Source organism: Neopelma chrysocephalum, unplaced genomic scaffold, assembly GCF_003984885.1.
Source record: "Neopelma chrysocephalum unplaced genomic scaffold, ASM398488v2 Primary Assembly neopelma1_26b, whole genome shotgun sequence".
Lineage (NCBI taxonomy): Eukaryota > Metazoa > Chordata > Aves > Passeriformes > Pipridae > Neopelma > Neopelma chrysocephalum.
The window spans coordinates 1,518,202-1,545,763 of NW_020897696.1; the positions used below are offsets into that span (position 1 = coordinate 1,518,202).

Consider the following 27,562-nt stretch of genomic DNA (forward strand, 5'->3'; position numbering starts at 1 on the left):
AAACATGCCAAGGTCAACTACCTACCTTCCAAAATGAAACATTACAGTAACCCAGTTACAGGTCTGTTGTAGAAACCAAATGCACTTTAGACCTTCAGCAAGTTTGGGCTCAAACATGCTTGATTGACCCAACAATGCAGGAAGCTGTATGAGCTGGACTGTTCAAGGTCAGAAGAAGTCATTCCTGTCCCAGCTGTTGTCTCCAAACAGTACTGCTACTGACTACAGATGGAAAGATCATCAGTAAAGTTCAAAATTTTCACCTGGGGCAGTTTGCGGGTTACCAAGCTGGAACTCACTGAGCTCAAAAGCTGAAGTGTTTCATATAAAGGGATAGAAAGAGAAGTGCAGGAGTAGAAGGTATCTAGAGTGCTATGACATCCCTTTCTGCTCTCCCATACCCACACTAAAAGCAGCCTTTTAGGGTTCAGACTTTTCCAATGAAACAGTTAAAAGTATAGATGCATACAACATTATGATAATTTTTAATAAGTAAGGAACCCTGATCTTTCCTTTATCCATGCCTTTTGAAGTGCTCAAAACTCACCTTCCAAGCTTTATAGTGACAGGTTACAGAATAGCTTTGCAGAATTCAGTATATAAGAACAGTCACAATGTGGCCAGTTCATCTCAATTCTTAGGTCTGCTTCACATCAAGCACCTTAATAGGCCTGGTTGCATCATCATGTTTGGCCAGGTCATGGGGAATAAAACCATGGAATGTAGACATTTAGGTGGGAACTAGTAGAAGGCTCACCTTGGTACTGGGAGTAACATTACAAAAGGCATCCCTTTACTTTCACCAGTGTGAACTCTGGATTACAATAAAAAGCAACAGGGCAATTTAAGTCTTATAACATCCCTAGGGCTAGGACCTTGCATTACTACTCAGGTAGTAAAAGCCACAAATTTAGGACAGGGTACAGCCAGGCAATAGGAAGACATGCTTGGATTATTCAGGCTGATATCTTAAAGCCTGTTTTGATTATGTCACTTCTGGTGCCACCACAGCATAACATCACACTAGTGGGACAGAGGATGCCGAAAATTCTGCTACTGGGATGCAAAACTAAAGAGTATTACCAGACACAAGCAGAGCTGTTCACAGAAGTTAAAGCTTCATCTCCCAAAATTCACTTTGACTGAGTGCTTTGAGAGCCTAGATTTTCAAACAGCAGCTGTAAAGACTTTGTAAAGATACTGAAAAGCACCAGGAGGGTGCAGCATAGTCAGGGCCAGGCCGCAAAGAAACAAACGCAAACTACTGAATGTGAAATCAGGGTTACAGCCCTTAACATTGTGAATAGGAGAGGGCAGACCAGTGGATCTGTAGCTTTAGAAAGGGCAGGGTTGAAGCAGCCTTTTCTTTTAAACCATTCCAGAAGGAAAGCACCAACCACCCCTTGATGTGGTTAAACAAGTTTCATATCATGTCAACTCCAGTCAGGAGTACTTAAGCTAAAGGAATAGGCATAAAATGGTAAAGCAATAGCAACAGCAGCTTATTCTTGTTCTCTGTGCTGGTGCTACCCTGAATGACCTTGTCAAGAAGGACCAGCATCACCCTGCTGTTTCAGTGGTGAAACAAACCCTGTCAGGGTTTGGGCTTTTGTTATGAAGATACATTGTGTGCAGGGGAAGATTCCCTTGACTCTAACCCACACAGTAATCTGAGGTTGGTTTATAAGGTAAGTAGATAGAAAGCTTGGAAACATGGCACGTTACCACAAATTTATTACAGTGCCCTAGCACTAATGCTGTGTCTGCAACAGTTTGTGAAGAGCAATACCATTTGGGGAACTCTGTCAAAGCATAGGAAAATATTAAATAGCATGGTTTATCTGTGGCTTGCTTTCAAGAGACTTTTGATGCTATTTTGTCTAATCCTAGTGCTGGTCACTGTACTTTGAACTCTCCTTGAAGCCAAAAGTCACTGGTTGCAGAAATGGCCTCACTTGACATTTTCTCTTCAATGCTCCAAATTTCTTGCCCTCCACAGTCTCCAGTTTGCCATCAGGCATCTGGCCAGTAGATTCCTCTTAGATTTCAACTTTGCAGCCCAGAATTGAGTGGCAATGGTGTCAAGGCAGCAGTTCTCACACTGCTGCTTCACACAGGAAAGGCTACGCCTAACATATCCCATGCAAGGCACACAGGACTCTAGAATACCTTTCCACACATGCACAGTGCATCATTTTGAAGAAAACAAGATTGTTATTCTATGCAAACAACATTTTACTTAGAATCAATCAGCAGAACACTCAAAGTAAGGCAGTATATCCATCCATTTGGTGGCCAAATCATTATCTTTAGATAATTTTTTAGATTTCTTTTATATGTAATGGACCTATCTTGCAACTTTTCAGAAAAAGTTGTTATCAACACAGGGATCATAACTAGACCACTTAACAGTGTATATTCTTTTTAGGCAAAAAAAAAAAAGGCTCAATGTCGATGTTTTTTTCCTCCTCTTTTTTCTTTGCATTTAAAATAAATTGACATCCTTCACAGAACCATCTTCTCTATGCTGCGGTACACAAGGTGTTCAAATTTTAAGAGTAATGATGAATTTAGGGAGTTGCTAGTCAGAAGGAACGACGAACACATTGCTTTCTTCTGCCTTCTTCATTGGGTGTTCATACTGCAGGGAAGAACAAAAAAAGGTAAGAAAGCATTTCAAAAGTTTGTACAAACATAGAAATAGTACAAGACAAGAAACTGCAAAGGTCCTGGAAGCACATTTAGACTTAGCTTTTAATTCTCAAGCACCTACCCTCGAACAAGTGCTGCAGGATGAGCAGCTCCCATGACATGTTTCCCCCTTTCCCAGCCCTGCTCTCTCTAAAAGTGTCCTTCTCCAGTAGCACCTGTGTCTCTCAGTAGCTCAATGCTCATAATGGAAACCTTTCCCTTTGGAAAGGCTCAGGATTCCAGCTTTAATAGCTAAAAGAAACAAGTCATTGCTTTTCAGCATGTTTTCTAACATCCCAGACCCAGTCCACTGGGGTGACCGCAGTTGTTCCTTCAAACAGGGAACTTTCTTCAGCCCTATGCAGTGCAGACACGTGGCATCACACACATCATAGTAATCCACTGCTCTTATTGCAGGAATGCTAGACTCTCAAAGACATCAGACCTGTGCATAAAAGCTGGAACAGCAGCAGTAGAAAAAATACATGTGATGGGGTGAAATCGAATTGTATCGAAGTTAGCAAAGTATTCAGCTTAACTATAAATTCAAACAAGGGCATAAGCTAGTGATTAGACTCTGAAGAGTTTAAGAACTTCAACAGATATTTAACCAGGATACAAGGTGTAGTGGTTTGAGCCAGGTTTTCCCCCTGAAACTAGGAAAGTGGTAACCCCCAGGGGGTGGTGACCCTTGGGGCTTGACCCAATCAGTGCTCCTGCAAAATATAAACATATCTCTGGAGACCGGAAAAGAAGCAGTGGTACTTGTTGTGAGAAGAAGGGTGGCCATGTTGTAGAAGCCACGAAGCAGGGGCTTAGGGCCCCTGGGGGCTTTGCCCCCCCCAGCCCCCGGTTGGGGGGCTGCAGGGACTCGGAATGGTGTTGAAGCTGGGCTGAGTGCCTGCGGCTAGGAGCTGGGGGAGTTTCTCCCCTGTAAGTAGAAGTGGAAGACACTGGGAGCAGCGACGGAGCAGCAGCGGAGACAGCAGCGTCCGAAGAGCAGTGGCAAAGAGCCAACTGATAAGGACCAGAAGGAGCAACATAAGCCGGTATGCAGCCGGGGCAGACAGAGAGCTGTCTGAAGAGAAGGAAAAAAAAGCAGCAGCAGGAACAGAGTTTCGAGGGGTAAGAACTGGATAAACCAAAACCCCCAAACTCGCTAGAGACCCCTCCGAGAAAGAGGAGGGGGTGGTGGACTGAGAGGAGTCCTAAAGTGCAGTATGCACTGCTGAGAGGAGCTAGGAAGCTCATGGCCTCCTGAGAGCTACGCCAGGATGGCCAAGGAATGTGTGTGGAGGGGGTGACCTTGGGCTTCCCCCCCCCTCCCCTCCTTGCTGCCAGGCTTCAGAGAAGCTGGCAGCCATCTTTGAGTCAGAGCATGGGAGCTCTGCACAGGGGCTTGATTTCCCCTGAGGATACCAGACCGTCACGAAGACCCCCATGCTTCGTGATATGACCGTGGTGATGCGACCTTGTCTGGGGTTACGTAGTCCACGGAAAGACCCCCGTTTTGAGGACGGAGGGCCGAGGGGCTTGGAGACCCCCTCGTGTGTGCTGGCAGAGAGCCAGCAACTACTACTGCTGCCTGGAAGAGAAGACACAGAGAGCCTGCTGCCTAGAGAGAGCCTGCTGCTGACAGACTGGAAGGGGTCTTTTCTTCTTCTTCTCTCCTGGACTTTTATTTGGAGGGAGAAGAGATTGGGCCCATTGTAAATATTATTGTCATGGTAGAGATAGATATAGAGTTAAGATTGTATGCAATGTATTATAGTATTTATTTATGTGTATAGTCTTTGTAATATATTCCTTCCCCCATATTGAGTCTCGTGTTTTTGTCTGGAAAACCCATCTCACATGGGGTTGAGATGTGGATGGGGGGCTGGGAATCAGAATTGGATTTTGGGCCTGCTCAAACCATGACAAGGTAAACAAAAAAAATTAATTTTTAGAAATTAAACTTGAAGGCATCGAGGCTAGAAGTTGCCAGACCCAAAAAGAAGATGAAAGAAAGCATACAAGGTGTTGTTAGACTGCAGAGCTCTTAGCCACAGGTTTTCATGGATGCACAACTCCAAGGCCAAATGCATTAAGAACCACTAACTACACAGAAATCAACCTTAGGATGAACAAATCCCCAAACTGTGAACCCAGGAGAAGCATCACAATCTCATAGCCCTTGTCCTTACCTTCCCTTAGCAAGTGCTTTTTGACCACTTCCCCTAGTTCACAGCTGGGCAAACACTGCTTTCTTGATGCTTTCCATGCATCAGGACCAGAGGTCCCACAAAGAACCAGCCCCACAAAACAAATGCTTCCCCTCTGAAGAATTCAGTTTCATTTTCTCACTTCTAACACTTAATCAGAGCTCAGTCCACCACCCACACAGAGCTGCTTTTGTATCACATGTACCGTACCGTTGTATTCTGGATATTGTCGGCAAAACTCTTCACTGATTCACCCACGGCTGAGTCAACAGACTCAATTCTGAAAGAAAATCAAGCTTGGCTAGTTTTTCTGTGAAGCATTAGTACTTACTGATGAAACTTGAACAGAGATATTTACCATTAAAAATAAGCCTGAGAATTGCAGCTTTTTACCCAGCACTTGCACCAACAGCATCTTTTACATAAGAAATGATCATCTTCTTCCACCTTCTCTGACCTCTAGCTAAAGTCACATCCAGAGAGTGCATTGCATGTTATTCCAGATCCTGGTACAGGTCTCTTGAGGTATGTGCCTCTCCTGCACAACTTCCCACACGGAGTCCCTCATTGCACTCTAGTTCCAATTGAAAACCCTCACAAGGCTGCAAAGGTTCCATCAATGGACACCAAGTGAAGAATGCAATACAGGTTTTAGAGTCCTTTTCCATATACCACCAAGGGTACTACCAGCCTAACTAATACCCTCTATGACCATTGGAGGACTTGTGAGCATGCAAGGCAGTTGGCAGAGATGTACCTTTGTTTTTGCTGGTTGCAGAAAGAATTCAGCTTGAGCAGATGTGCATTCCAGAAGTCCTAAAAAGAGACCCAAAGAAAACCCCTGTTACTTGGGAAGGAGTACCTCGCTAGGCTGATACATGAGAAGTCATACGCACCACTGCATCCTTCTCCATGTTTGCCAAAATTTGAGTTTCCTTCTCAAGACTGGAAAGCTCGTCAACAACAATCTTCTGGAAGGTCTCAAGTTTATTAAGCCTAGTGATGGAGAATAGAAACAAGTTTGACACTTTAACGTGCAGTCACACAAGGTGGATGACAACCCCTTCAGCACCAAGCCTAACTTAGGCAGAAGCAAATTTCCCTGCTGAACTACATGGGGCAGATTTGACTCCCAAATACTCCTCCCAGCCTCCAGGAAGTTCAGCAGAGATTTCCTAAGCTGAAGACTTCTCTAAGGTCCCTTCCAACCCAAACCATTCTATGATTCCATCTTGACACAATGTCTAATGGATTTTCCTACCACAGATTTGATATACACATACAGTGTTGTCACAGGATACCATCAATTTCTAAACCTTAACCAGCAACACCCTTATCCACTTGGGTTTGCCACCATTCCCTTGGCAGTGAGGTAGGACAAATTTGGCACAGCTCTGTCTCCACTATCCTGTGACTCTGGTTGGATCCAGGTTACTTAGTTAGCAACATCAAAACATGGCAGCAGCTCACTTCCATCAACTCTTACCTTCCACCCCAAAACATTAATTTTTTTTCTTTTGGAACTCAAACTTCTCTGTGTACCTTAATGGCAAGCAAATTCAACTTAAAGAGGTCCTATTGATACTAGGGATTTTTCACTTTAGGAGCTATTATTTCATACTACATTTGCTCTAAATCCTGTAAACTGACTGTGTAGTGGATACATAGGCCTGATAGACTTAATTACTTCTTAGGCTGTGCTTGTATTTCACTCATAACAAATCCACAAATATTAGAATTGATTTTTTTATCTATCTCCTATCTAAGAAATTTGACAACCTGTAAAGCAAAACGACTTTCTTAAAGCCCAAGCTGGTGAATGCCTGTATAGCCCACTTCTGGCACTTATTTCATGCACATGGAAACAATCTACAGAAACAGCCCTATAACAGATCCTTTTTCTTCTCCCTCATTTCATTAAGTAAATCAGAACCTGGCTTCTTTCTTAAACAATTTAGAAACAGAAACAAAAAAAGTGAAAGAAGAGAATTTTTAAACAGATTTGTGAACACTGATGACAACCAGAAGATAGTCCAAGTACTGCTTCATCAACTGCTTGTAACTCCAGCTTGCTTTGCATTAATGAATCCATCCACTCTTCTACAGGAAAAATCAGGATCAATCTCAGGAGCTACATTTTTGAAAGTCTTCTTGCATAAAAACAAAATAAAACAAAAAAAGGGACACACGAGCTATTTTGCCTTACAAACCATAAGGGCAGTAAGCTGACTGTCAGGTGTGCTTTCCCTATCAATCAAAATTTACACAAAATTGAAACTGTTTTCAGCCAGCACCAGGCAGCTTACCTGCACTGGTGTATCTGGTTCAGCAGGGCAGACAAGTTCTTCTCCGAAGACCTCAGGGCATTCTGTGTGCTGATCTCCATCCTTTTGTACCGAGCCTAGCCACAGGATGCACCTTTAGGGATAGGCAATACCCCAGGCCAAAACCTATAAGTCTAGTTTGCAAAACCTTTCCCTGGAATGCAAATCCCTCTCTGGGCTGCCATTCAGCTTAGCGGAAACCATCATAAGTCAAATTTAAACAGCAGTGAGGTAACACACAGGTACTACAAATATGAGCTGACTTCATTCAGCCACCCTAGTTACACCATCAAGCCTCTGCGTAACCCAGGTAACTTCAGGTCAGGGTCACGTTATCCAGTCAGTGAAGAGGCAAGCTTCACCTATACTCCAACACACTTAACAGCTGCCCAAAACCTGGTCTTTGTTAGCACTATTTCAGGTCAACCTTTATACAGGCAGTGTGCATTTTAATCTTAACTGATTTGTAAATGCAACCACCTTCAGTCTTGATTCAAGGACTTAGTACCAAAAAGTTTAGTGTGAACACCTAGTACTAGCTCAAAAAAAAAAAAAAAAAAAATCCACTCACTGTAAGTCTGCTCTGCCACATCTGGATTGTTCAAAGCTTTTGACCACAAGAAGATTTTGTAATAGGTCAGACACTGTTCTCTCATATTAAACTTGGTTTAATGTCCACATTACTTGTTATAGCTAAATCAACAGTAGCAGTTGATTGCTTGCATCTTAAGTAGGTCTGTATAGTTGAGTGAACCACGAATAGACAGCTCACTACAAACTGTGCAGCTAACACCTCTACATACCATTAATTTCAAAGCATGTCCTTATGGATCTATGCATGTTCTAGTCAATAGGTGCAGCCTGTATTGCTTTCTGGTTTTCATCATGAAAAAGTTGCTTGGTCTTACATTTCAGTGAAACTGCTCTATGCTCCAAAAGGGAGTTCTTCTATTTTTGATATGTGTTCATGAGGAAAATGACCCACAGTTCGAGCACAGGTACACCGTCACTACACTGGGTTACTTTTCAAAAACCTTTGATCCCTCCCCTCTGAGGAAAGTATTTAAAATGCCTAACCAAATCTGATGTTCCAACCTACATGTAGAGACAAAAAGAAGGGAAAAGCTAATTAAAACTTCCTTTATGTCTTCCCTGTAACATTTCTCAGAATATACAGGTTATGTAGAATACTTCTAAGAGCTCCAGACTAACAAACACTTCAGTCAAAGCCCTGGTCTTGGGCAAAAAATAAATATCTGATATTTGCACCAACTCCTGTGGAGATAAAAAGGTAATTTCACATAATATGATAAACTGCCACACACAGTAAGAGAGCACACATTACCCAGAACAGTTTCTTCAGCTGGTCAACAAAGCTTTCAAATGCAGTAATCACTCCTGAATGACTGAAGTCTTCACGTTGCATCTTGGAAAAAACCACGTCATCCACACTATCATCCATTTCCTGACCTAGGAGGAAGTGTATGCCCAGTTAACATCATGCTGGAGGGCTTATTGGAATGTAAGCTTTCCTGCTACTGAAGGGTTTGTCATTCATGTGAGCAGCAACTTCTGTTACAGAGTTGGAATTTGAGTCTTGTTCTTCTAGAGCTCATAAGCAGGAGGAAAACTGGCCCAGAACTCCACTGAGAAATACTTGTTAGCAGCAAGGAACAACAGGCACAATAGAGCAACACAAAGAGCAGTATATTTACAGATAGTGAGGCAAAAGCACAACATAAGGGAATATGAAAAAAAAGTCACCACTGTTTTCCTGTCTTCTACTTATTCATTGTAAAGAAAGCCTAATCATCTTGTGTATGTAGTTAGCAGTGTTTTGCAGTTACTCTGTCCATTATCTGCATGCTTTTTTTCAGCTTCTGTGTTTGCTGTTTTTGTTTGTTTGGGGGTTTTTTTGTGGTTTTTTTGTTGTTGTTTGTTGGTTTTTTGGTGGGTTTTTTTGGTTTTGTTTTGTTTTTTTGTTTTGTTTTTTGTTTGTTTGTTTTTGTTTGGTTATTTGGGTTTTTGTTTTGTTTTTCTTTTTCGTGTTTTTGTTTGTTTGTTTGTTTTGTTGGGTTTTTGTTTGTTTTTTTAATAGTTCTAGACAGTCACTATTCAGGAAGACTAGAAAGTGTGGACATCATTGAGCAGCTTACTGAGTGGAACCCAAATTTCCTCATTCACACCTCTACATATGGTTCCAATGACAGTGATGCAATATGCACCTTCTGTTAATTTTGGACTTTGGAGAAGTTAGCCTTGCTACAGACACATCTCTTCAAGCTTCCATATGACTATGATTTCTACTATAACAAAAGAAAAGCTAAAAGCACTTAAACCTCCACCTTAATTGCCAACCTGACTTTACCTTTTTGGATCTCTGCTTCCTCTTCTACTGAATCAAAAATTTTCCTTGGTTTATAGTTAGTGTCAGAAGATGAATGATTTGTCTCCCAGCTGGAAAATTTAAGCTTTTTTATGACAGTGCTTTCTAATATATCTGGGAAGAGAAGAGAAAATATTTCAGAAAAGACCGGTTCTTCTGCATGAGGTACATGACAGTACCTGCTCAAGCAGAAACCACCACTGGAATTACCAATGCTTCAGAAAAGCAGGCAACTTCATTTTAGTGTCTGAAATCACACTTACAGGACAGGATAAGACTTCACTAGCAAGCATCTTCCCTTGTAAAAGCAGGCAACTAGACTGCCTAGTGTTATGCTGATAACTGGAAAGCTAACATGTCTCCATCTTAAAGATACTTTGCTCTCTTGACCTGCTACTCTAACCATAAAAAAAACCTCTTGTCCAGCTTCTTCCCATTTCCAACCAAAGCTTGCAATCTGTTTATGTTACTAAGCTAATTCCAGCTTCTCCTTACAAGAAAAAAACCAAAAATAAAACCCAAAACCCATGCATAAACACAGAGGGGAAAAATACCTAACCACACCCATAACAGCCACGTTTCTGCAGCTTCACTAGAGTTGCTATACAATAGCTTTTAAACCAGAAAAAAAACCTTAGAAATATGCTGAGGGAGACTACAGCCTGTATTTTAAGGAAAATTTGCCTAAAAGGAAAAAAAAAATCCCTTTGTTTCACTATTCGCTTTTCTCAACTCAGTGAGAGATCTGTTTGACCAGCGATGACTGCAGTCTCCATAGTGCAGAAAGGAATGTGGTGGGGGCCCAAGACAAAGGGGACAGTCAGAACACAAGAAGCATCCTGAAGCAGATTTTGGGTTCATAAAGAAAGACTTCAAATGCAGTCACAGATCACACTTGAAATTTCTGAACATAAGCCTACTTGTGCCGTCTCATGGCATCAACTCCTGTCCAATCGTAAGGCTGTACAGTAAACAGTGATAAAAAAAAATCAAGTCTGCAGCACTTATCTTCCCCCAAAATTAAGCAGATTTGTTGGTACAGTGACAGTGTATTTTGAAAATGCAGGACAGGTAAGAGATATATAGGAAACACAAATATAGCCAGGTCATTAGAAAAGGGATGCTTTTGTTCAGTGACTTAATTCATAGTCACAGCAATAACTTTAAGACAGTCTCTCAAAACTACATCAACATTGAGAAGATTAGTATGAAAACAATCCATTGCTGCTCAACTTTCTTGAAGTCTAGTTGTTTCCAATCACAAAGAGACTGTGCTGCAATTCTGACTTAGTTTATGCAGATTCAGTTTCATAAAAAAAAAAAATCCCTTAAGTCACCTACCAAAAAAAAAAAAGCTACAGCAGTAATAAGCATTACCCAAGTCATCATTCACCAAACGCTTATAGCAATGGTCTATGTCTCTGCTCTTAGGTATAAAGTCAACAACTTTAAGAAAGGCTTGTTCTTTCTAAACTGAAGTTGCAGTGCATTTTCAAATCATTAAAAATTATGTTCTGTTTGTCTCTTGGGTCACTAGTTTGCAAATCTCCAGCTCGTAATAGTTACACTACAAGTTCCCCTGTGATCAAGAACAGGATTTAGGGGTTAGCAATGAATTCAAGCAGGTATATAAAATCATCTTACCGTAGTCTGCCATAATATACAAAACAGAGAAACAGAACTTAGCAAAAAATTATCTAAAGAAAAGTCAGTGCTATTTTGTCTTTGAAAGCAAATAATGCTTTGGCAATGCCCCTTTCTGCTTTTTAACAACCCTTCCACATTATCAAGAATAACAAACCTGAGTCCCTCCGCTTAGTACTTTCTTCTTCTCTTGTCAAATTTCCAGGTGCTTCATGTAACTTCTAAGGAGAGAAAGAAAACAAAGTAAGAAGCTATCCACCCTGCACTGCAGGCAAGCTGTCAGGGACTTGTCTAGTTATAGGAAAAAAAGTGACACGATTCATTGGTTTTAGATGAGAACTAGCCTGACAGCAGACTGCAAGGAGTTTAAGCACTGCATACTGCACCTGCATGGCCTTCTCAACATCACTGGAATAGCCCCTGGCAGACACACCAGGTGATAGCAAATCCTCTTTGGGCTCTTTTGAGAGCATTTCATCTGTGTGAGAGATCAGTCAAATGACAGAGGCAACAGAGGTTGAATCCTGCATTGACTAGGAACCTCAATGACAACAACAACAACAAAATCTCCACCCTCTTCTTTATCTCTTTACACAGGGAAGAGAGGGTGGCTCAAACCCAGTTTTCTTCGTGGCTATCAATGAAGTTATTTCCTTCACCCAGCTAATTAGCCCCAGCTAATGTTCTCCCTGCATAAGAGTATCCATGCAAACAATATCCAGCCCTCACAGCCCTTACAAAAAATATCACCAGGCAGAATGCTTACGAAGAAAATGTGAACGCAAACAGCAAAATCAAAAAGAAAAACCAACCCAAAAAGTACAGACTGATACGCATCAAAACAGCTTTTCTAATGCACTGAAGAAGATTAAAATAGAAATACCAGCATGATCCACTGCAGGTAAATCAACTCCCTTGGCGCTAAATCTGCTTTTTTCCCTTAGCATCTCCTTTTTAATTCTTTTCCTTGATTCTCCCCCCTGAAACAAAACTAAGTCTAAGCATTTATTTTGTTTAAACATTACTAAAGAACTAGGAGCTTGGGCTGTTGTTTTGGTTGGTTGGTTTGGTTTTTTACACACACTAAGGGCAGAGATACACTTGAAATATGTCTAACATACTGATGGCTCTCTAACACTGAAGGAGACCTGTGCCCTGAAGTTCAATGCATGCATCACTTTTCCCTTTAGCCATCAGAGCTGTACATTTGATGGTTTTAATAAGCAGAATAGAAGCATTATAGTCAAGAGAGTAAAAAAAATTTTCCAGAGGAAAATAAAAGCTTTTAATGCAACTAAGTGTTCTGGAGAGTTTTTTTCAAAACTTTCTGTATTTCAAATATATTTTGATTGAGATATATTTGATATGTGGCATTTAACAGCTGGGCACTGGAAAAGCCTGACATAGTTCAATTGTATTTTATTTGCTTGATATACGTCTGGTCCACCAACTCCTCCACTGCTACATAATCCACTGTTAGTTTTCCCAGAGCTATAGTTGAAAGCAGAGAATGATGGTGCATGAACCAGGACTCATGGTGTGAGCACAGGACTTGGAATAAGAGCTCTGAAAATTGCCAGCAAAGCAGAGGTGAACGTGAGCTTTCCCAAGGCACTGTACAATACAGGGCAGAGGACAGCACGGGGGCACAGCCTTGTAGGGCCCAGCTGGGATTTCTGCAGGTATTTAGACAGGCAGCTGTGTCAAGGCAAGTGTCACACCAAGCAATTCCTGTCCAATTTTTCACTTGTCAAAGGTAAATATCACTCCAGGACAACATGCTCAGGACTCAGACACAGTCATTTCTACAAAGTTTCCCATGTTTTCTTAAGACCTTCTCTAGTAGACCAATACAGTCTCAGCAACACTTAGACAAATCTGTCCATCAGAACATTTGAGAAGAAAGATAGCACCAATTTATTTAATTCTCACTCATTTGTACACATTTTACATATATGTTTTTAAATCTGAGACACCTAAGCATGACATCACCTTACCTTCTTTGATGCGTAGTCACTGCCACTACTTGCGGAAGACATTGGAAGCACTGCAAGGAAAAAAGCTTACCTGGTTACAAAGCTAAGTGTGTACTTCACCCTGTTACCTGAGTTAGCCATGATGCAAACCTTTTCAGTTTGGTTTTCTGGGCATTTGCAAGATTGAATGCCACAAAACTTACAGTAAGCTTCAAAAAACAGCCTTTTACTAACAAAGCCCTTTCTCTAACAAAGCCAGATACAATGATGCAAACATACACAACTCACTGCATCCAGAGCAGCCAAGAAAAAAGGCAGGCTCCGCATCTTGTCTGATGGTCCCTAAGTCCTAGGCAGGATGTGTGGGCTGACACCGGAGTGAGAACAACTTCCAAGGAAACACGGTATAAAGGATAATTTTAACCTCAACTTTCTTTTGCTTTTTCATCCCCACTGAATCCAACAGCTATCTGAGAAAGCATAATTCTCCATGAATGGGACAGAAACATTCTATCTCATCCAGGGCAATTCAGTTTGCATTTGGAGGTCACAGCAGTAGATGGCCATGGAGGAGGCTGTAGGGGAGGTTTGCTCTTGGGCAGGTCTGAGCAGAGAATGCTATCTGTGATTTGCAAAATCAAATGTGATTATTTCTAAGAGGACAATTAGTCTATCAGTGTATAAAAAGGGAGCAGAGTGCCATGGTCTGCAAACTGTCAGGTTTTTCAAGGTTTACTTTGCCAAGTTAATCATGTTTCTGGGGAGATGAGAAGAGGAAAGTTACAGGGAGGAGATGCAGTAGCTTTAAAGAGATCTTCCTCCTGTTGTGTTCAAGAGCGCCAACACAGCCACCAGCTCAGGATTCAAGGGCCCTTCACCATCAACACACAGAGGGCTACACCCACACAGATGTTTAAGTGCCAGATTTCCACCCAGACATTTCAACCCCACTCTGGGAAGGGAACCAGAGACCAGCTCAAGCACAAGAGTGCGCAGTGCACCTCCTCCGAGGGTGGTGCCAGCCTCGAGCCTGTTCCCTCCCACTCAAGAGGATCAGGATTCGGCTGAACACTCCCAAACCTTCACCAGCCGTTTGCTTTTCTGCAGCACAGCACAGCATGCATAGCTAAACGTCAATAGGGAACTACACTTACCTTTCAATTTACTTCTCGTCCTCGTTCTTTTTCGGGTATAGTCAACAGATTTTGGCACCGACTGTATCTGAGAGTCAAGAATCCAGCTTTTTTCACTCTGACCAGTGCTTGTATTTTCATTGTTGCTTTCAGAAAAAAGATGTTTCCTGTAACTGGACTAAAGACATTCTTAAGAGTGAGTTCTGCTTAATCAGCTCACTGAGAAGACCCTCAGCCATTCCCCTTCAACTACTATCAAGTTACTCCATTTCGTCCTCCCCACAGTGCAACATGCAAAGCATTTTAAGCTGTGAAATCTGCCAAAACAGTCACAGTTAGCTGTCAAACTACCAGAATAAAAACACCGAGAGGAAGATGATTGCCCTTTGCCAATATGGGGTTTTTACAGCATCCTCCTTCCTCATCTTCCCCTCTTTCCTGTGTTTAAAAGTGCTCTTGCAAGAAGGAAAACTTCAGCATGTCTGAGCTGCAGCCAACAGCACATCAGTGGGGAAAAAAAAAAGTAACAGACAATTTGCCCACTGGCAGTGATGGCGCACCCTGAGTGCTGCTTTCAGTAGCAACAAACAGGCTATTTAGAGGCTACCAGGTCCATATTCCTCCACCCCTGCCCTGGGTAAGGTTTAAACCTCAGCCTTTTTAGGGGTGCAACAGATTTGTACAGATGGACAAACACAGTAATCAAAGGCTCTAGGGATGAAAAAGCACAGAAGACCTACCTGCCTTCTCTCGAGCTTGTTTGATTCCTTGTTCTTGTTTTTTACTTCATAAGTCCTGCCAAGTAGCACATAAAGACCCAAATTAGACAAGTGAACACTAACGGTAGCACCCACAGAAGGGGCACAGTCGAACAAATTGCAGGAAGGTTCCTTGAGAGATCAGCACAAGAACCAAACTCTTAACGTGCAGTCACCAGCCAAATTTTTCTTTGCTTGATTTTTGAAAGTAGCAATTCAGGGATATTTAGAAATTAGCTTTTTTTTTTTCAAACAGAAATTAACCTACATATGTAGAGGTTCAAGTTCCTGGCAGCTTGCTATAATTGGGAGGCAGCCAAAGCAAGGCAGGGAGTTTAAGCATTTTCCAAAAATTAAGTCAGTAGTTTATACATACGATCAGGGAAGGACGATATTTAAGAGTTAAAGTCATGTTAAAATATTACTATAATCAAAGTAGACAGGAGTCTCTATTCTTTCCCATAACCTTTATATTCTCAGTTACTATTTAAAAACTAGTACCAATAACATCCACAGATACTGTGGTAGCTAAGCAAGGAACTACTCTATTAGAAAAATCACACAGCCTTTTTGATCCTAACTTAAAAAAGCTTAACAAAAGCTATGAATTCTTTTTCACATAGCAAAAAGTTCATAAATGGTACATATATGATCCTGTACCTCTGATTTTGTGAAGAAGCTTTCTGACCAAGAATCTTTCCTTTGGCTTCAGCAACCTGAAAAAGAAGAAGAAATTTGTCTTTGAGTCTGGTTACCCCATAAAATAATCTACATAATTATATGTATCAAACTCAGGAGTCCAGCATGGAAGTTTCACCTTTTAAGGGAGTGGAATTTGTTGATTGAAACAGTGTCCTAAATTATAATAGACAAACACTTGTCTTAAACAGAGTTACTTTCTCCTTTCCCTGCTTTATGAATAATGCTCATTTTAAGCACTAACGTCATAAGAAACATCATTTTAATCAATAACACCACTGCTAGTAGCACATGTAAACACAGAATACGGTCCCTGGACAGCCTTGGGATGGGGCTGCTGGGACACGGGGCAGGATGCCATGGAACAAGGATTTATGCTGACACCCAGTGGCAGTAGCAAGGATTGGGCAATATCCCGTTTAGAAGAGAAAATTGGGATGTCCCATTCATCACCCATTGCCACAGAATCAGCAGCAGGTGGCAGTGACATCTCTCACACTAGGAAAGAGGCTGAAATCCAAAGGGTGTCTGCAGCAGAGCCACCTTGGTGGAAGCCATCAGGAGCACGTTTACACTTCCCCAGAAAGCTCACACTGGTCAAAGTTTCAAAGCAAGCAAAGCAACTCATTATTTTTCATTTTTTCAAGGGTCTGCAAAATATAAGTCAAGCAGAACTTCCAAAAAAATTTTGTGAGGACTGGCTTTTAACCAGGGATTCCTAATTTGCAAAGCACGGCTTGAAATGGATTTCAGTCTTTTCTGTCTAGCCTAGAAGCATAAAGTGAATGCTCAGCAATCTCTTTTGATACTCAGCAAAACACAAAGGAAGGCTGGCCTTCAATCACAGAGATATCCCACGGCCTCACTCAAACAACAGTTCAGATTTCTGTTGGTGATATTATACATTACCCAGCACAAAATTCAAGCAGTGATGAGCATTCTCCCTATTAAAAAAAAAAAAAAATCCATTTCCACCATACAAACAAAAAAAGTCTCAGATTCCCAGTTGTCTGTTTTGCTATAAGTGTGTCCATCCTTACAGCATTTCTGCAGCAAACTATGTTCCCTCCTGCAAGTTACTACTCTGTTAGGTGTTGAGTTGGGACCACAGCTCTTAACAACTTCTGTTCTCAACTTTACCTTTTCATGACTTGAAGAGTCTGAGTTTTCAAAGTCAAAGACTTCCTTCCTGCAAGACAACATATATATGGAAGTGACATACAATCATGAAGAATCACCTTATAGAACTTCACTAAGATTATGGGGGTGATAATGTGATTTGTTTCTGTCCCACTCTCCCACTACAGGCTCAAACAATTTCTGCAACTAAAAGGACTGTTTTCACAGCTTCTAAAAAATACTTTCCCCTTTCCTACCTAGTTTCTCTTGTTCTCTGTCTTGACTTTCAATCTTTCAATTTTAACTCCTATTTTAAGAGAAATATTCAGAAGATACAAATTAGTCTATCCCTGTTTACATATTAGACATTTTCTCCCCACATCACCAATAAGAGTACATGGTAGGAAGAAATAAGTAATGGAAATATAATATCTTAGGCATTTTTAAAAAATCCATGGAGTTGCCTTTCGAAAATTGCAATATTCAATGTTTGTTCTCTAATTACCGCTCTGTGTACATCTAGATTTTGGTTTCATGTCTTTCAACATTTAAACTTAACTGTACCTTTATTGCTTTCTCCAAATTGTAACTATTTAAAAAAATCCTAGAACTATTGCTCAACAAACAGTACACCCTCTCTTTATTAGTGAAAGAACGGGAAAACCAAAGAACTGAGCTCCTCGTTAAAGCCTCCCCTCCCGAGGGAAGGACACGCTCATTTCCAGACGAAACACTAGAGGGAGCAGAATGACCGAACTAAGAAGTTCTTCACCTCTAGCTTGTACAATGCTACTCCTGTTTTAAAATCGGTATTTGTGGTACCAAATTATTTGGTCTTAAAACACACAGCTTGTAGTCCTGATGAAGTCCTGCGTCAAGTTTTCCTATTCTTATGTACAATCAATCAAAAAATTCATCTAAGCCCTCATGGGGTTTTTTTGAGCTAAGAGTCAGTAGGTCGAAGCAGGAAGCCCCAAGGAAGCTCCAGAACAGCAGCAGAGATCCTCACATACAGTTCATTTGCTCTTCCACCCAGCAGAAGGCATTAACTCGAACACAACACTTGGCAGAGACCTCAGGAGAAGTGTGCCACGTGTCAGACTTTCAGTGCCACAGTTGCATACGGCCCCCAGACCCTCGAGTGCTTCTGTTCACAGTGCTGCTAGCTTTGGATGTGAGGAGACAAACGGAGAAAGACTGTCCTGGAACTCTAGCACACATGATGCTGGATATTGGGACAATATCCAAGAAAGCTTATGTATTTGTGAAAGAGGCTGACACTCATAACTCTACTCACTGGAGGATGGGAGGATTACATTTGGGTAAGGAAAAATGGAAAAGCCAATGTGACATAGTATCACAGAGGTAGAGGGCATTTTTGGCAGACTAGGGTTAGCTTCTGAAGTGTTCATCACTTTGGGGACCCAAAGGGTTCTACTGAAGACAAGTTGTGACCCTTCATAGCCTCCTGCTTGTTTTGTTATCTGTTCTGTTCAGACAGTCCGCCCCATGAGGACACCCTTGCCCATGAGGACTAGAAATGGTCTAAATTCACCTGGTACATCAGTCTCTGCACGGGCACAGTACTCATGTGTCATACCTGTCTTCATCCCTTTGCTTGGCCAAACTTGTTTTCCTGTTTCTCTTTTCCCAGGCAACATCCTTTGGAAAAGGAGGGAGTTCCAGGAGCTAAAACGACAATACCCAAAGTCACGTTTTTATCCAAGAGCCTGCTAAAAGCAGAGATAAGGTGTGCCAGGAAACTTCCTTCCTCCTACTGCAACTACTATCCAGGTGCAACCATTGCCTGCAGTTCTTCCCTATCAGAGAGTATACAAACTCCCAGAGCTGGGAGGACCAAGAGGGTGGGGTTACAAAAAGTAGTTCAAAAGCTTTGAATTCACTGCAGAGTGGGCAAGAGTTACAAAGCATTCGAACTGGCAGTAAAAAAATTATTAATTTTATTTAAAAATCTAAAACTAGCACTAGACCCGTCATGGGAGGGTCATTAGAGCTCAGACAAAAGTGAATAAACATTTCTGTAGACTTCCAAGGCTTGGTTCCATTCAGCAAGCAAACATTTGCTCTTGCAGACAGTGTGCAAGTCTTGTGACATGTGAGCTTGTCCCACACACAGCCAGTCTGGATGCCCACACACCACTGTACTCCTAGACACAAGCACAACACACTGCTGTGGGGCGGGCATATGTGCTGAATACACTCCAGTGAGCTTGAATTAACTGGTTGGGCCCCTCTAGACTGAGGCTGGTTGCCGTTGCCTCTGCAGTTCACTCCTGGTGCTAAACAGCACATCACATCAGATATGACACTGCATGGACTCAGTACACTGCTCAATGGCATCAGTGGGTCAACCCATCCCAGCTTTCTTCTGCAACTCCACCAGAACATCTCTTCCCTGCTCCATATCTCTTCACTCAGGTGAGCCCCAAGGCAAACATACCTTTGGTGTTTCCTCCTCCCTGGGTTCTTCTTCTAGGGGCTTCTCACTGGGGACAAGAGGACACATAAGGGAGCTGTTCATTTAAAGACCAAAAAGTCTGTGAAGTACTAAGGGGAAAAAAAAACTTGCACCAATTAGCATCAAAGCAATGGTTTAGGTGTGTAGGGAAGAAAGTTAGTCAGTAGCTCCACAGAAGTCCAGCTCCTTAACTACAAGGAATTCTGTCCTCCAAAGCTCTGGAAAAAAGGTGTTACTGATGCCAAGGAGAATTCAAATTCACATGATCTTTCACAAAAGTCTTGTTCCCCATTATGAATAGCCTCGTATTTGCTGAGCTCCAGTTACATAGCTGAAGTTAAACTCTTAAGTTAGCTGTGTGATCACCTTGCATTTGGATTAAATCTGTGATGAGAAAAAACGGACACCAAAGCAGCTGCCAAGCTAGTAACTCAGCATCACTGTTCAGCATCTCCGAAGTGTTGTAACTCTAGGCATCCAGCCTTACTATCCAGATTGAAAACCAGAATCTTTTTCTAATTTAATAAGTGATGGAATAAGCCTGAAAATCATATGCATTAAAACCTCAGGAGAAGGGGACAAAAAACCAACCCCCCCCCCACAAAAAACCTCTTTGCAACTTTTCGTCTGCAAGACACTCACCTAGGCTTAGCTTTCATTCCTGGAGATGGAGTTTTGGACTTTTTTGCTGAAGAAGGCAAAGAAACCATAGCTTTAGCCTCTGCAGTACTATGAAATCTTTATCTACTTTTGCTGTAAGGCCCACAAAAGCAAGTGCTTCAACATGTCATCTGGGTGACACTGAACTGGATCAGACTTTAGGAACTGAAACCTGACCTGAGCCTTGGTTAGCATCTTCCAGGTCAGTTTGCTGGCTCACTGTAACCACGGCAACACCAGAGTTCACCATTTTCTGCTCAGAGACATGAAACCATGAACAGAACATATATATGACCAATAAAAAAAGTGGGTTTTTTTAGAAATAGATTTTCAGTGCCAGTCTGTGACAACAGCTGGATGACACATTCATCATTGTCCACACAAAAAAACATTTTAGGTTGCATATAAGTGATATCATAGGTTTCTCACTAAGGGTATCCCACCATCCCCTTACAAGAAGAAGTAAAATTTCTTTTTTTTCCTTTTTAAAGCAGTTTTGCCAAAATTGCAGCTCTGGAGGCATATGTTTGGGTTGACTAGATACAAATCAGTTTTCTTTGAAAGAAGGTTTTAGCCCCACCTATAAAAAAGCAGACTGGAGAAGGGGGAAAAGGGGCACAAGGACCATTCCACCATACACCAAACACTTACTGCTACTGTGCGTGTTAACTGCTGGCTGTTCTCAGAGGTTAAGTTGTCTGATAAAGTCTCCATGTTTTCAGAATTTGAGGGATCTTTCCTCCTTTGTGCATTAGAAGACTCAGCTATCACTGCAGAACAGCAATCAGTGTGAGAATGCTATTGCAGTAACTGAACACACTCACTACCTGCCTTTTCCATTATTACACTCATGTATAAGTTGTAACAGTACAACTTATTAGGCACAAACATCTCAAGATCATGTTTAATAGAACAAAACTAAACATCTCCAAATTACCCAGTGCAGAACTGCAATGCTAAAAAAACAGTATCTTGAGCCTACCCCATGTAAGCCCCTCATACTGTACGAATACATTGAAGTTTATCATCTTATTGCTACCTTAACTCCTAAGCTCTGGAAGACATGGAACAACCGTTTGTGTCTGACTAAAGCAGTGGGATCTTCCACCATCTCTGTTGCCCTTCATTGAATCTCTCCCAGGCACTGTAAAATGTTTCACTACAGATTAACTACCTTCTGCCCTTTGTACTACTTGATTGCTTCAAGTAGCAGTGCCCACCTTGTACCTCTGTGTGCATTATAGTGGACACTGATGAAGGAAATCCTAGCTCACCTGTGCCTTCAGAATCTGGAGGACTACCATTCTAGCTCATTTTAGGTTGTAACTGGAGGAAAATGGGAAGGACTACTGAAGAAGTTAGGGCCTCAGATATTTAGAGCTGGAAGTAGCTCTTTCAAGTATTCACTTGGAAAAACCTGAAATGCACAATAACTTAGATGGAAGTAAAAATTTGTTTTTAATATTGTCACAGAAACAATACTACCTATCCTAAGAGCTCTTCAAACTTGATTTGCTTCTGAGACAGTGGGTGGTAGCAGTAGAAAGAGCTGTGGGTTCACAGCTTTAGGAGGTGTGGAAATATCTGTCAAGTAATTTAAATCACAGAGTGATCCACACAAAAAGTAATCACTCTAAAACCTGAAATACAGCCAGTTGTGCAGCAAGAACAAGTCCCAGTCTTCAAAGACAAAAGATCACTATAGAAAAAAAAAAAGCGCCACCTTCCAGATAATTTGATACCAAAATTAAGCTGAGAAAACATTTCCTGTTTCAGACCAATTTTGATCATGCACATCTCTTGCCTTTTTTGCTGAAAGTAGCTTTTCGTTAAACTGTGGGTCACAGCCATGGTGAGGATTTACAGAAGAATTTCAGAGGGGGATAAAAGGAAAGAAAGGAGTTACTTTCTATTGTTCTTGTACAAGTACACGCCTTATAGACCCTCCTTTGGGTCAGACACCCAAACATGACATCTGTACTTCAGGTTCTGAGCTCCCTTGACATCTATAATATTTGGAACATAATTGAACTCAGCCAAATGATCCTGAAAGAAGACATCTTGCAGATGTTCACCAGCAGCACAGGAAATGACACCATTTGATGATGGAAAACCTAACGTGCCCAGTTCAAAGAAATACAAAGCACTGGCTATAGGCTGATGAGAATAAGCAACTAATGGCTATTCCTGGTCTAGCTAAGAGCCTTTGCTTCTGTAAGGCACACAGGTGCATTTGTAACTGGAGCACATACAAAGACAGCCCTCAGCACAATGTATTCACAGCAGCACTGACAATGCCCCTGCACAGAGCAGCAGGACACCTTCTGCAGAGAGGAGCTGCTGCTCATCTTTACCTACAAACAGGGACTACAGGTAAGCATTTCTGCTCCCCTTGCTGCTCTTCCACAACAGCACCAGGAATCTCCAGGGCATCATCCACTCCAGGTGGGGTAAAGGGACTGGAGAACACCACTTTCTAGCACATCACCTTGTCTAGAAGAAACAGAAGCCACTCCCCTGCAGAAAGCTTCGGTAGAGGCTGCCTCACCACATGCACCTCACTGTACAGGGAAGAGCTTGTTAAATGTCAAGGTGCAAGAACTCATCCATCAGAGAACCTGTGCTTTCATGAGCACACTGATGCCACTGTCCCCTTCTGCAGGTAAACTTCCAAAGGCACCTACACAGCATAGCCAAACCAGAAACCAGGCATTGAGCAAGCAAGAGAGGTGGACAGAAAGATGCATTCCACTGCACCTGCAGATGGAAAAACACTACTGCACACTTTTTGCACATCAGTGGGCAGCCAGCAGCCAAGATGTGCCTTGCAAGGCTGCCTGCCAGATCCAAATCTAGGCCCTGTATCACTGAGCAGTTCCCCTGCCCATGTAATACCAGCAGCACATGGCCCATGGTGCCCAATCCTCACTCCCTGGGCTAGAGGGACTCAGCATCTGCCATGAGCACCAGCTACTAAGCTCACAAGACAAGGAACAATAGAAGATTGAGCTTGGGCATTGCTTGTTTTGGGTTTGGGGTTTTGTTTGTTTGTTTGTTTTCTTTTTTAAATGAGGTTAACTGCAAGCTGTGGACTGCAAGTGAAAACAATAATTTGAAAACTGAGATATTTAAATTTAATGAAATAACACGGTAATTAAAAAAAAGAAAATCACCTGCTTCATTCTCCCTGGCTTGCTTCCCAGCATGGACAGACTTCTCTTCAGTCTCATTTATCTGTTGGTGTGAATTAATGTCATGTGAAAGTGATCTTAAAAAAGTAGTCTTTATCTAGTAAAGTCAACTACTTAATAACAAAATTAACAGTTGGTAATTGCCAGCAACAAATAATTGTATGCTAATTGAGTTGATAATTTGGAAAGGTCTTGGCTCCTGCAAGGGCAAATGACAGCCACCATATCATGGTTATTTACTGTTGCCAAAGGTTTTCTGCAATCTCCATAGTCTGTGGATCAATTACGAGTAAAAAATTAACTGTATTAACACTTGAGAAAAAAAAAGTCACACACATCGCCCATGTTTTTACATTCGCTTAGAAAAAAACTTGAGGTTTTAGAAGTACTCTACTCTTCATCTAGAAGTACTAGCTACAAAGTCAATCTAAGATTTGCATCTTGCAGCACACCTATTCTCTTTTCCAGGTTCTTATGTAACAATTTGCTCATCCTGTGCAATGTAACACTTGGAGCTATATGTAAGAGGATGTTTAGACTTCAAGTTACACAATTAAATGCCATAGGCTTTATTTTCTACTGCAGAAGCTCAGCAAAAGTAATAACACAAAGTCTATTAACAAATCAGTTTAACCTTCCAGCTTCTAAACCATAACTTAGAGTCTTTTGAAACTTCGTTACTAAGATGCCTAATTTCTCTTGGAGGCCAAATTTAAGAGCATCTACATAGAGTGTTATAAATCCACAATGGGAAGACAGATATATAATAAAGAAATATGGAGAAAATAAACAAAGAAACCACACAAACATAAACCCCAGAAACCTGAATAGTTTTGCCCAGTGCAAAATCTAGTTTAGAAAAAAAACCCTAACCCTCATATTAAGAGCTTACCATAAATTTTTCAACTCCCAGGACTTTTTTAAGTACACCTAAGATTTCAAACTCAGCACTGAAAACCAGTTTGATTTTTGTTGCTTCTGTTTTGGTAAGAGCAGCAGGTTTCTTCATAAAAATTTTAACAATCTTTTGTCCACCATCCTCTGAGAAAAAAAAACATAAAGGCAATTAAATCTGGTTTAGATCATGACATACTTCTCTCGACCACAAAATAACTGAATAAGTGTCTGGAATTTTTAGAACAGTCTCTTTTACATCTTGCCTATGCATTTCCAGTAACTCTGTTCACTCATTTCTTTCCCATTGGATCTTGATGATTATGCTGTTCCCTAGGACATATATAAACTGATATCTTAACCTGTCCTGCTTGGGTAGGGGAGGGCAAGTTATTGTGCTCAGTGGGCCCACACACAGTCCAACAAGCAGATCTAGTGCGAGATGACTATCAAAGGGCAAGGCAAGGAGGGAGGAGAAGACATGGGAACACTCTTTGGTGATGCTGAGATTTTAGGCTGACTCCATGTGTCTCACAAACCCACAGCCAGAGAGAAGACAACATCAGTTGGAAAATCTTACCCTCCAGCCTGTAACTGCTGACAGCTTCTTTCGACAGCCTCACAGAGTCCCAAAGAAAGCCCTTTGAAAACCAAAGCCAACATGTCAGAAGGGCTAAGTGAGTGGCTACAGCCTTAGGCTGAGCCCAAAGCCACCTGGGCCTTACTGTTACTGCTACCTCATTACTATCCACATAGAAAGTCACACTCTGGCTGCCAGTGTTGAAGTCAATCCAAAACTCCTCCAGTTTTTCATCTGATGGCTTCTTCACCTGGGGAAGAAGAGTGGTACTGTTGTTCCCAGAAAAGCCCCACAACTGCTGTATCACTCTCAGTTTTCTTTAACGAGACAAAATCGGAAAGCATTGCCTTACATATCTGTGTACACATGTGCACATCTTGCAGAAATAAAAGTTCACATCAACCTGCGAGCTGCCAGTCTACTGCTCACCCAACCATATTCATGTCAGACACGGCTCTGTATCAGCCAAGGGAAAGGCAACACACAAACACTCACATGTTTGTGCCAGGAAGAGGGTACAGGAGTTCTGTTTCTGAGCAGTTGAAATAATCAGAAACAGTGGAACTGGCTTCCATTTACATGCTGTTGATTTGATATGACTGCCAGGAACGGTGCCACAGTACACATACTAAAGACCACTAAAGCAATCTGCAGGATCAGCAACTCTGACTTCTCCTACATGGGCATCAGGCTAATCTTGTTTTCCGGCACTCTGAGAACAGCTCTGCTGGAGGAATCAGCATTGTCCTGTCCTCCTGTTTCTTTTTAGAGCTCTCCCTTCTGTCATCACCACGAAGAGAAGCGCTACCTCTATCTTTTGGTTGATACAAAAGCAAAGTCAGCAGCTGTAAATTGGGAGCTAAGTGACAAACAAGCAAACTTTCCAACCAGCATAGAAGGTTACACTCTACATTTTAAGAAATTGAGCTCTTCAATGAAAAAGAGGGAGGGGAAAAAAACAATTACCACAAACCCCAACATTTTCGCAGTGGTAACAGTGTAGGGAAGGTGTTAGAGCTTTAGGGGCTATTACCTCCTTCGTGTCAGCAAAAGCAGATATGCATGGAAACGAATACACTCTGGAAGAAAAGCAGACTTCACATGATACATTCAGCATCAGAGTCTGACTTAAATGATTTTATTTTTCATAAGATTAGTATAACCAATCTTATTGTTCAAGAAATAATTAAAATATTTCTAAAAGTAAATTAATATTGGAGAAGCTTAAGAGGCCATAATATTTTAGTAGTGATGCATTATCTTCATTGATTTTACTTTCAAAAGAACCACCATAAAAATGAATAAAATGTCCTTCTTAAGAACAATTTAATTCTTCACATGTGACATAAATTCTTTTTTTTTCTTTTTAATATCACCCAACCCCGTTCACAATCCTGTTTATTCCCCTCTGCAATAGTTATTCTGTTGGTCCCCAGCTTACCTTCTTTCATTCCCAAGCCTTTCATTCAGCAGGTTAAGAAATTTTCTGCAGTCCTTCAAGACAAATGACATATTATTAAAAAGTCAGGCTGCATTTCCTTTGCAAATACTTATTCTATTGGGCTGCGTAACCTCTACTCCAGTTAGAAGCTTTTAACTAGTCAGTGTGATGCCAAAGGCCCCTGAGGAAGAAACACTCAAGTTCCTACAAATGGTTGGACCCAACTTACTACCAGTAAGCCTTCAAACATAAACTTATTTATGTTTTTTTATTTATTATAATTTTTATTTTACTTTTTTTGTAAGTAAAATAACTTAGAAGAGCTATTTTAACAATGTGTCATTTAATATTTGCCATATTAATAGAAAAAAACCAAAACACACCATCCACAAATAATTCAATAACTAAGTAACTTTGTGTATTTATAAAGTCAGTTTTGTAGGAACTTCTTACAAGGACATCCTGACTGAACTCAACCAAAACTAGCCCCTATACAGACTTGTCAAGTATGTTGTTTTCAAAATAAGGACCCTCACCGTCTCAAATTCTCTATCCTTGATCTCTTTGAAAGCTTCAGCAAGATAGTTATCTTCAAACCAGTGGTGAACAAGGTCATCTCTCCATTTTTTTATCATTAACCTACATAGTGCTTCTGAAAGGGCAACCTGGAGGTCATAATCTACACAATAAACATAAGCACAGGATAAATATCATCCCTCTGGCATAAGAGTGTTATAGCATTGCTACTCTCGTACTTATATACCACACAGTCATATTCATCATCTAGCTTCAGTTCCAGCTAGGAGAACTGTGGAGGCTAACAGCCAAGTGTTAGCTCCAGGCATCCTCAGCTCCCCCTGACTCAGTGAGGTCAAACCACAACACACACAAGCGCACTGGGAAGTGTTCTTGGGGTTCAGGAAGGGGATGAGAGCAAAGACTTATCACTAACTCACTAGGATTAAGTTACTTCATATATCATGGCAAAACTCTAGAAAGTGTTATTATTAGGAGAAAACGAAAAAGATTTCACTCAAGAGACTATAAAACTTGTTAACTGAAGTTTGTCCACATCTGGGCAAAGCAATTCAAATTTATTTCTTTTAAGACTATAAGCCAGCATATTTTGTAAACACGTATGTAAACCTGATCTAATTACTTTTCTACATACATCTGTTTAGCTTGTCTTATTGGTTAATACACATTACTAATACCAACCAGAAAAAACTAAGGCACTGCTGCATTTACCAATTTTTTATTAATATTTTCTCAAAGTACTATCTGATTTTCCTCCCTAAAAGTCAACTCTTGACAAGTTAAATTACAATTTAAATTTAAATTACAATTACAATTTAAATTACAATTCAGCTACAATAAATAAAC

General features: G+C 41.1%; 1 protein-coding gene across 1 annotated transcript in view; it reads right to left on the reverse strand.

The window, feature by feature from the left end:
• Positions 1–2,581: 2,581 nt before the first annotated feature.
• SYCP2L (synaptonemal complex protein 2 like) overlaps positions 2,582–27,562 on the reverse strand; it is a 30,095-nt gene continuing 5,114 nt past the window's right edge. Inside the window, exons 10-36 of the mRNA XM_027676285.1 lie at positions 26,716–26,858; positions 26,180–26,232; positions 25,772–25,817; positions 24,896–24,988; positions 24,739–24,799; positions 24,157–24,305; positions 23,247–23,307; positions 20,719–20,843; positions 20,231–20,329; positions 20,056–20,132; positions 19,396–19,441; positions 18,535–18,596; positions 16,956–17,004; positions 15,777–15,832; positions 15,698–15,706; positions 14,380–14,531; positions 13,247–13,296; positions 12,133–12,229; positions 11,636–11,727; positions 11,407–11,470; positions 9,588–9,719; positions 8,565–8,689; positions 7,202–7,296; positions 5,792–5,891; positions 5,653–5,711; positions 5,106–5,175; positions 2,582–2,641 (exon numbers count right to left, since the gene is read on the reverse strand). Of these exons, the coding sequence (XP_027532086.1) occupies positions 2,582–2,641; positions 5,106–5,175; positions 5,653–5,711; positions 5,792–5,891; positions 7,202–7,296; positions 8,565–8,689; positions 9,588–9,719; positions 11,407–11,470; positions 11,636–11,727; positions 12,133–12,229; positions 13,247–13,296; positions 14,380–14,531; positions 15,698–15,706; positions 15,777–15,832; positions 16,956–17,004; positions 18,535–18,596; positions 19,396–19,441; positions 20,056–20,132; positions 20,231–20,329; positions 20,719–20,843; positions 23,247–23,307; positions 24,157–24,305; positions 24,739–24,799; positions 24,896–24,988; positions 25,772–25,817; positions 26,180–26,232; positions 26,716–26,858 (2,225 nt within the window). The remainder of the gene's footprint in view (positions 2,642–5,105; positions 5,176–5,652; positions 5,712–5,791; positions 5,892–7,201; positions 7,297–8,564; positions 8,690–9,587; positions 9,720–11,406; positions 11,471–11,635; positions 11,728–12,132; positions 12,230–13,246; positions 13,297–14,379; positions 14,532–15,697; positions 15,707–15,776; positions 15,833–16,955; positions 17,005–18,534; positions 18,597–19,395; positions 19,442–20,055; positions 20,133–20,230; positions 20,330–20,718; positions 20,844–23,246; positions 23,308–24,156; positions 24,306–24,738; positions 24,800–24,895; positions 24,989–25,771; positions 25,818–26,179; positions 26,233–26,715; positions 26,859–27,562) is intronic.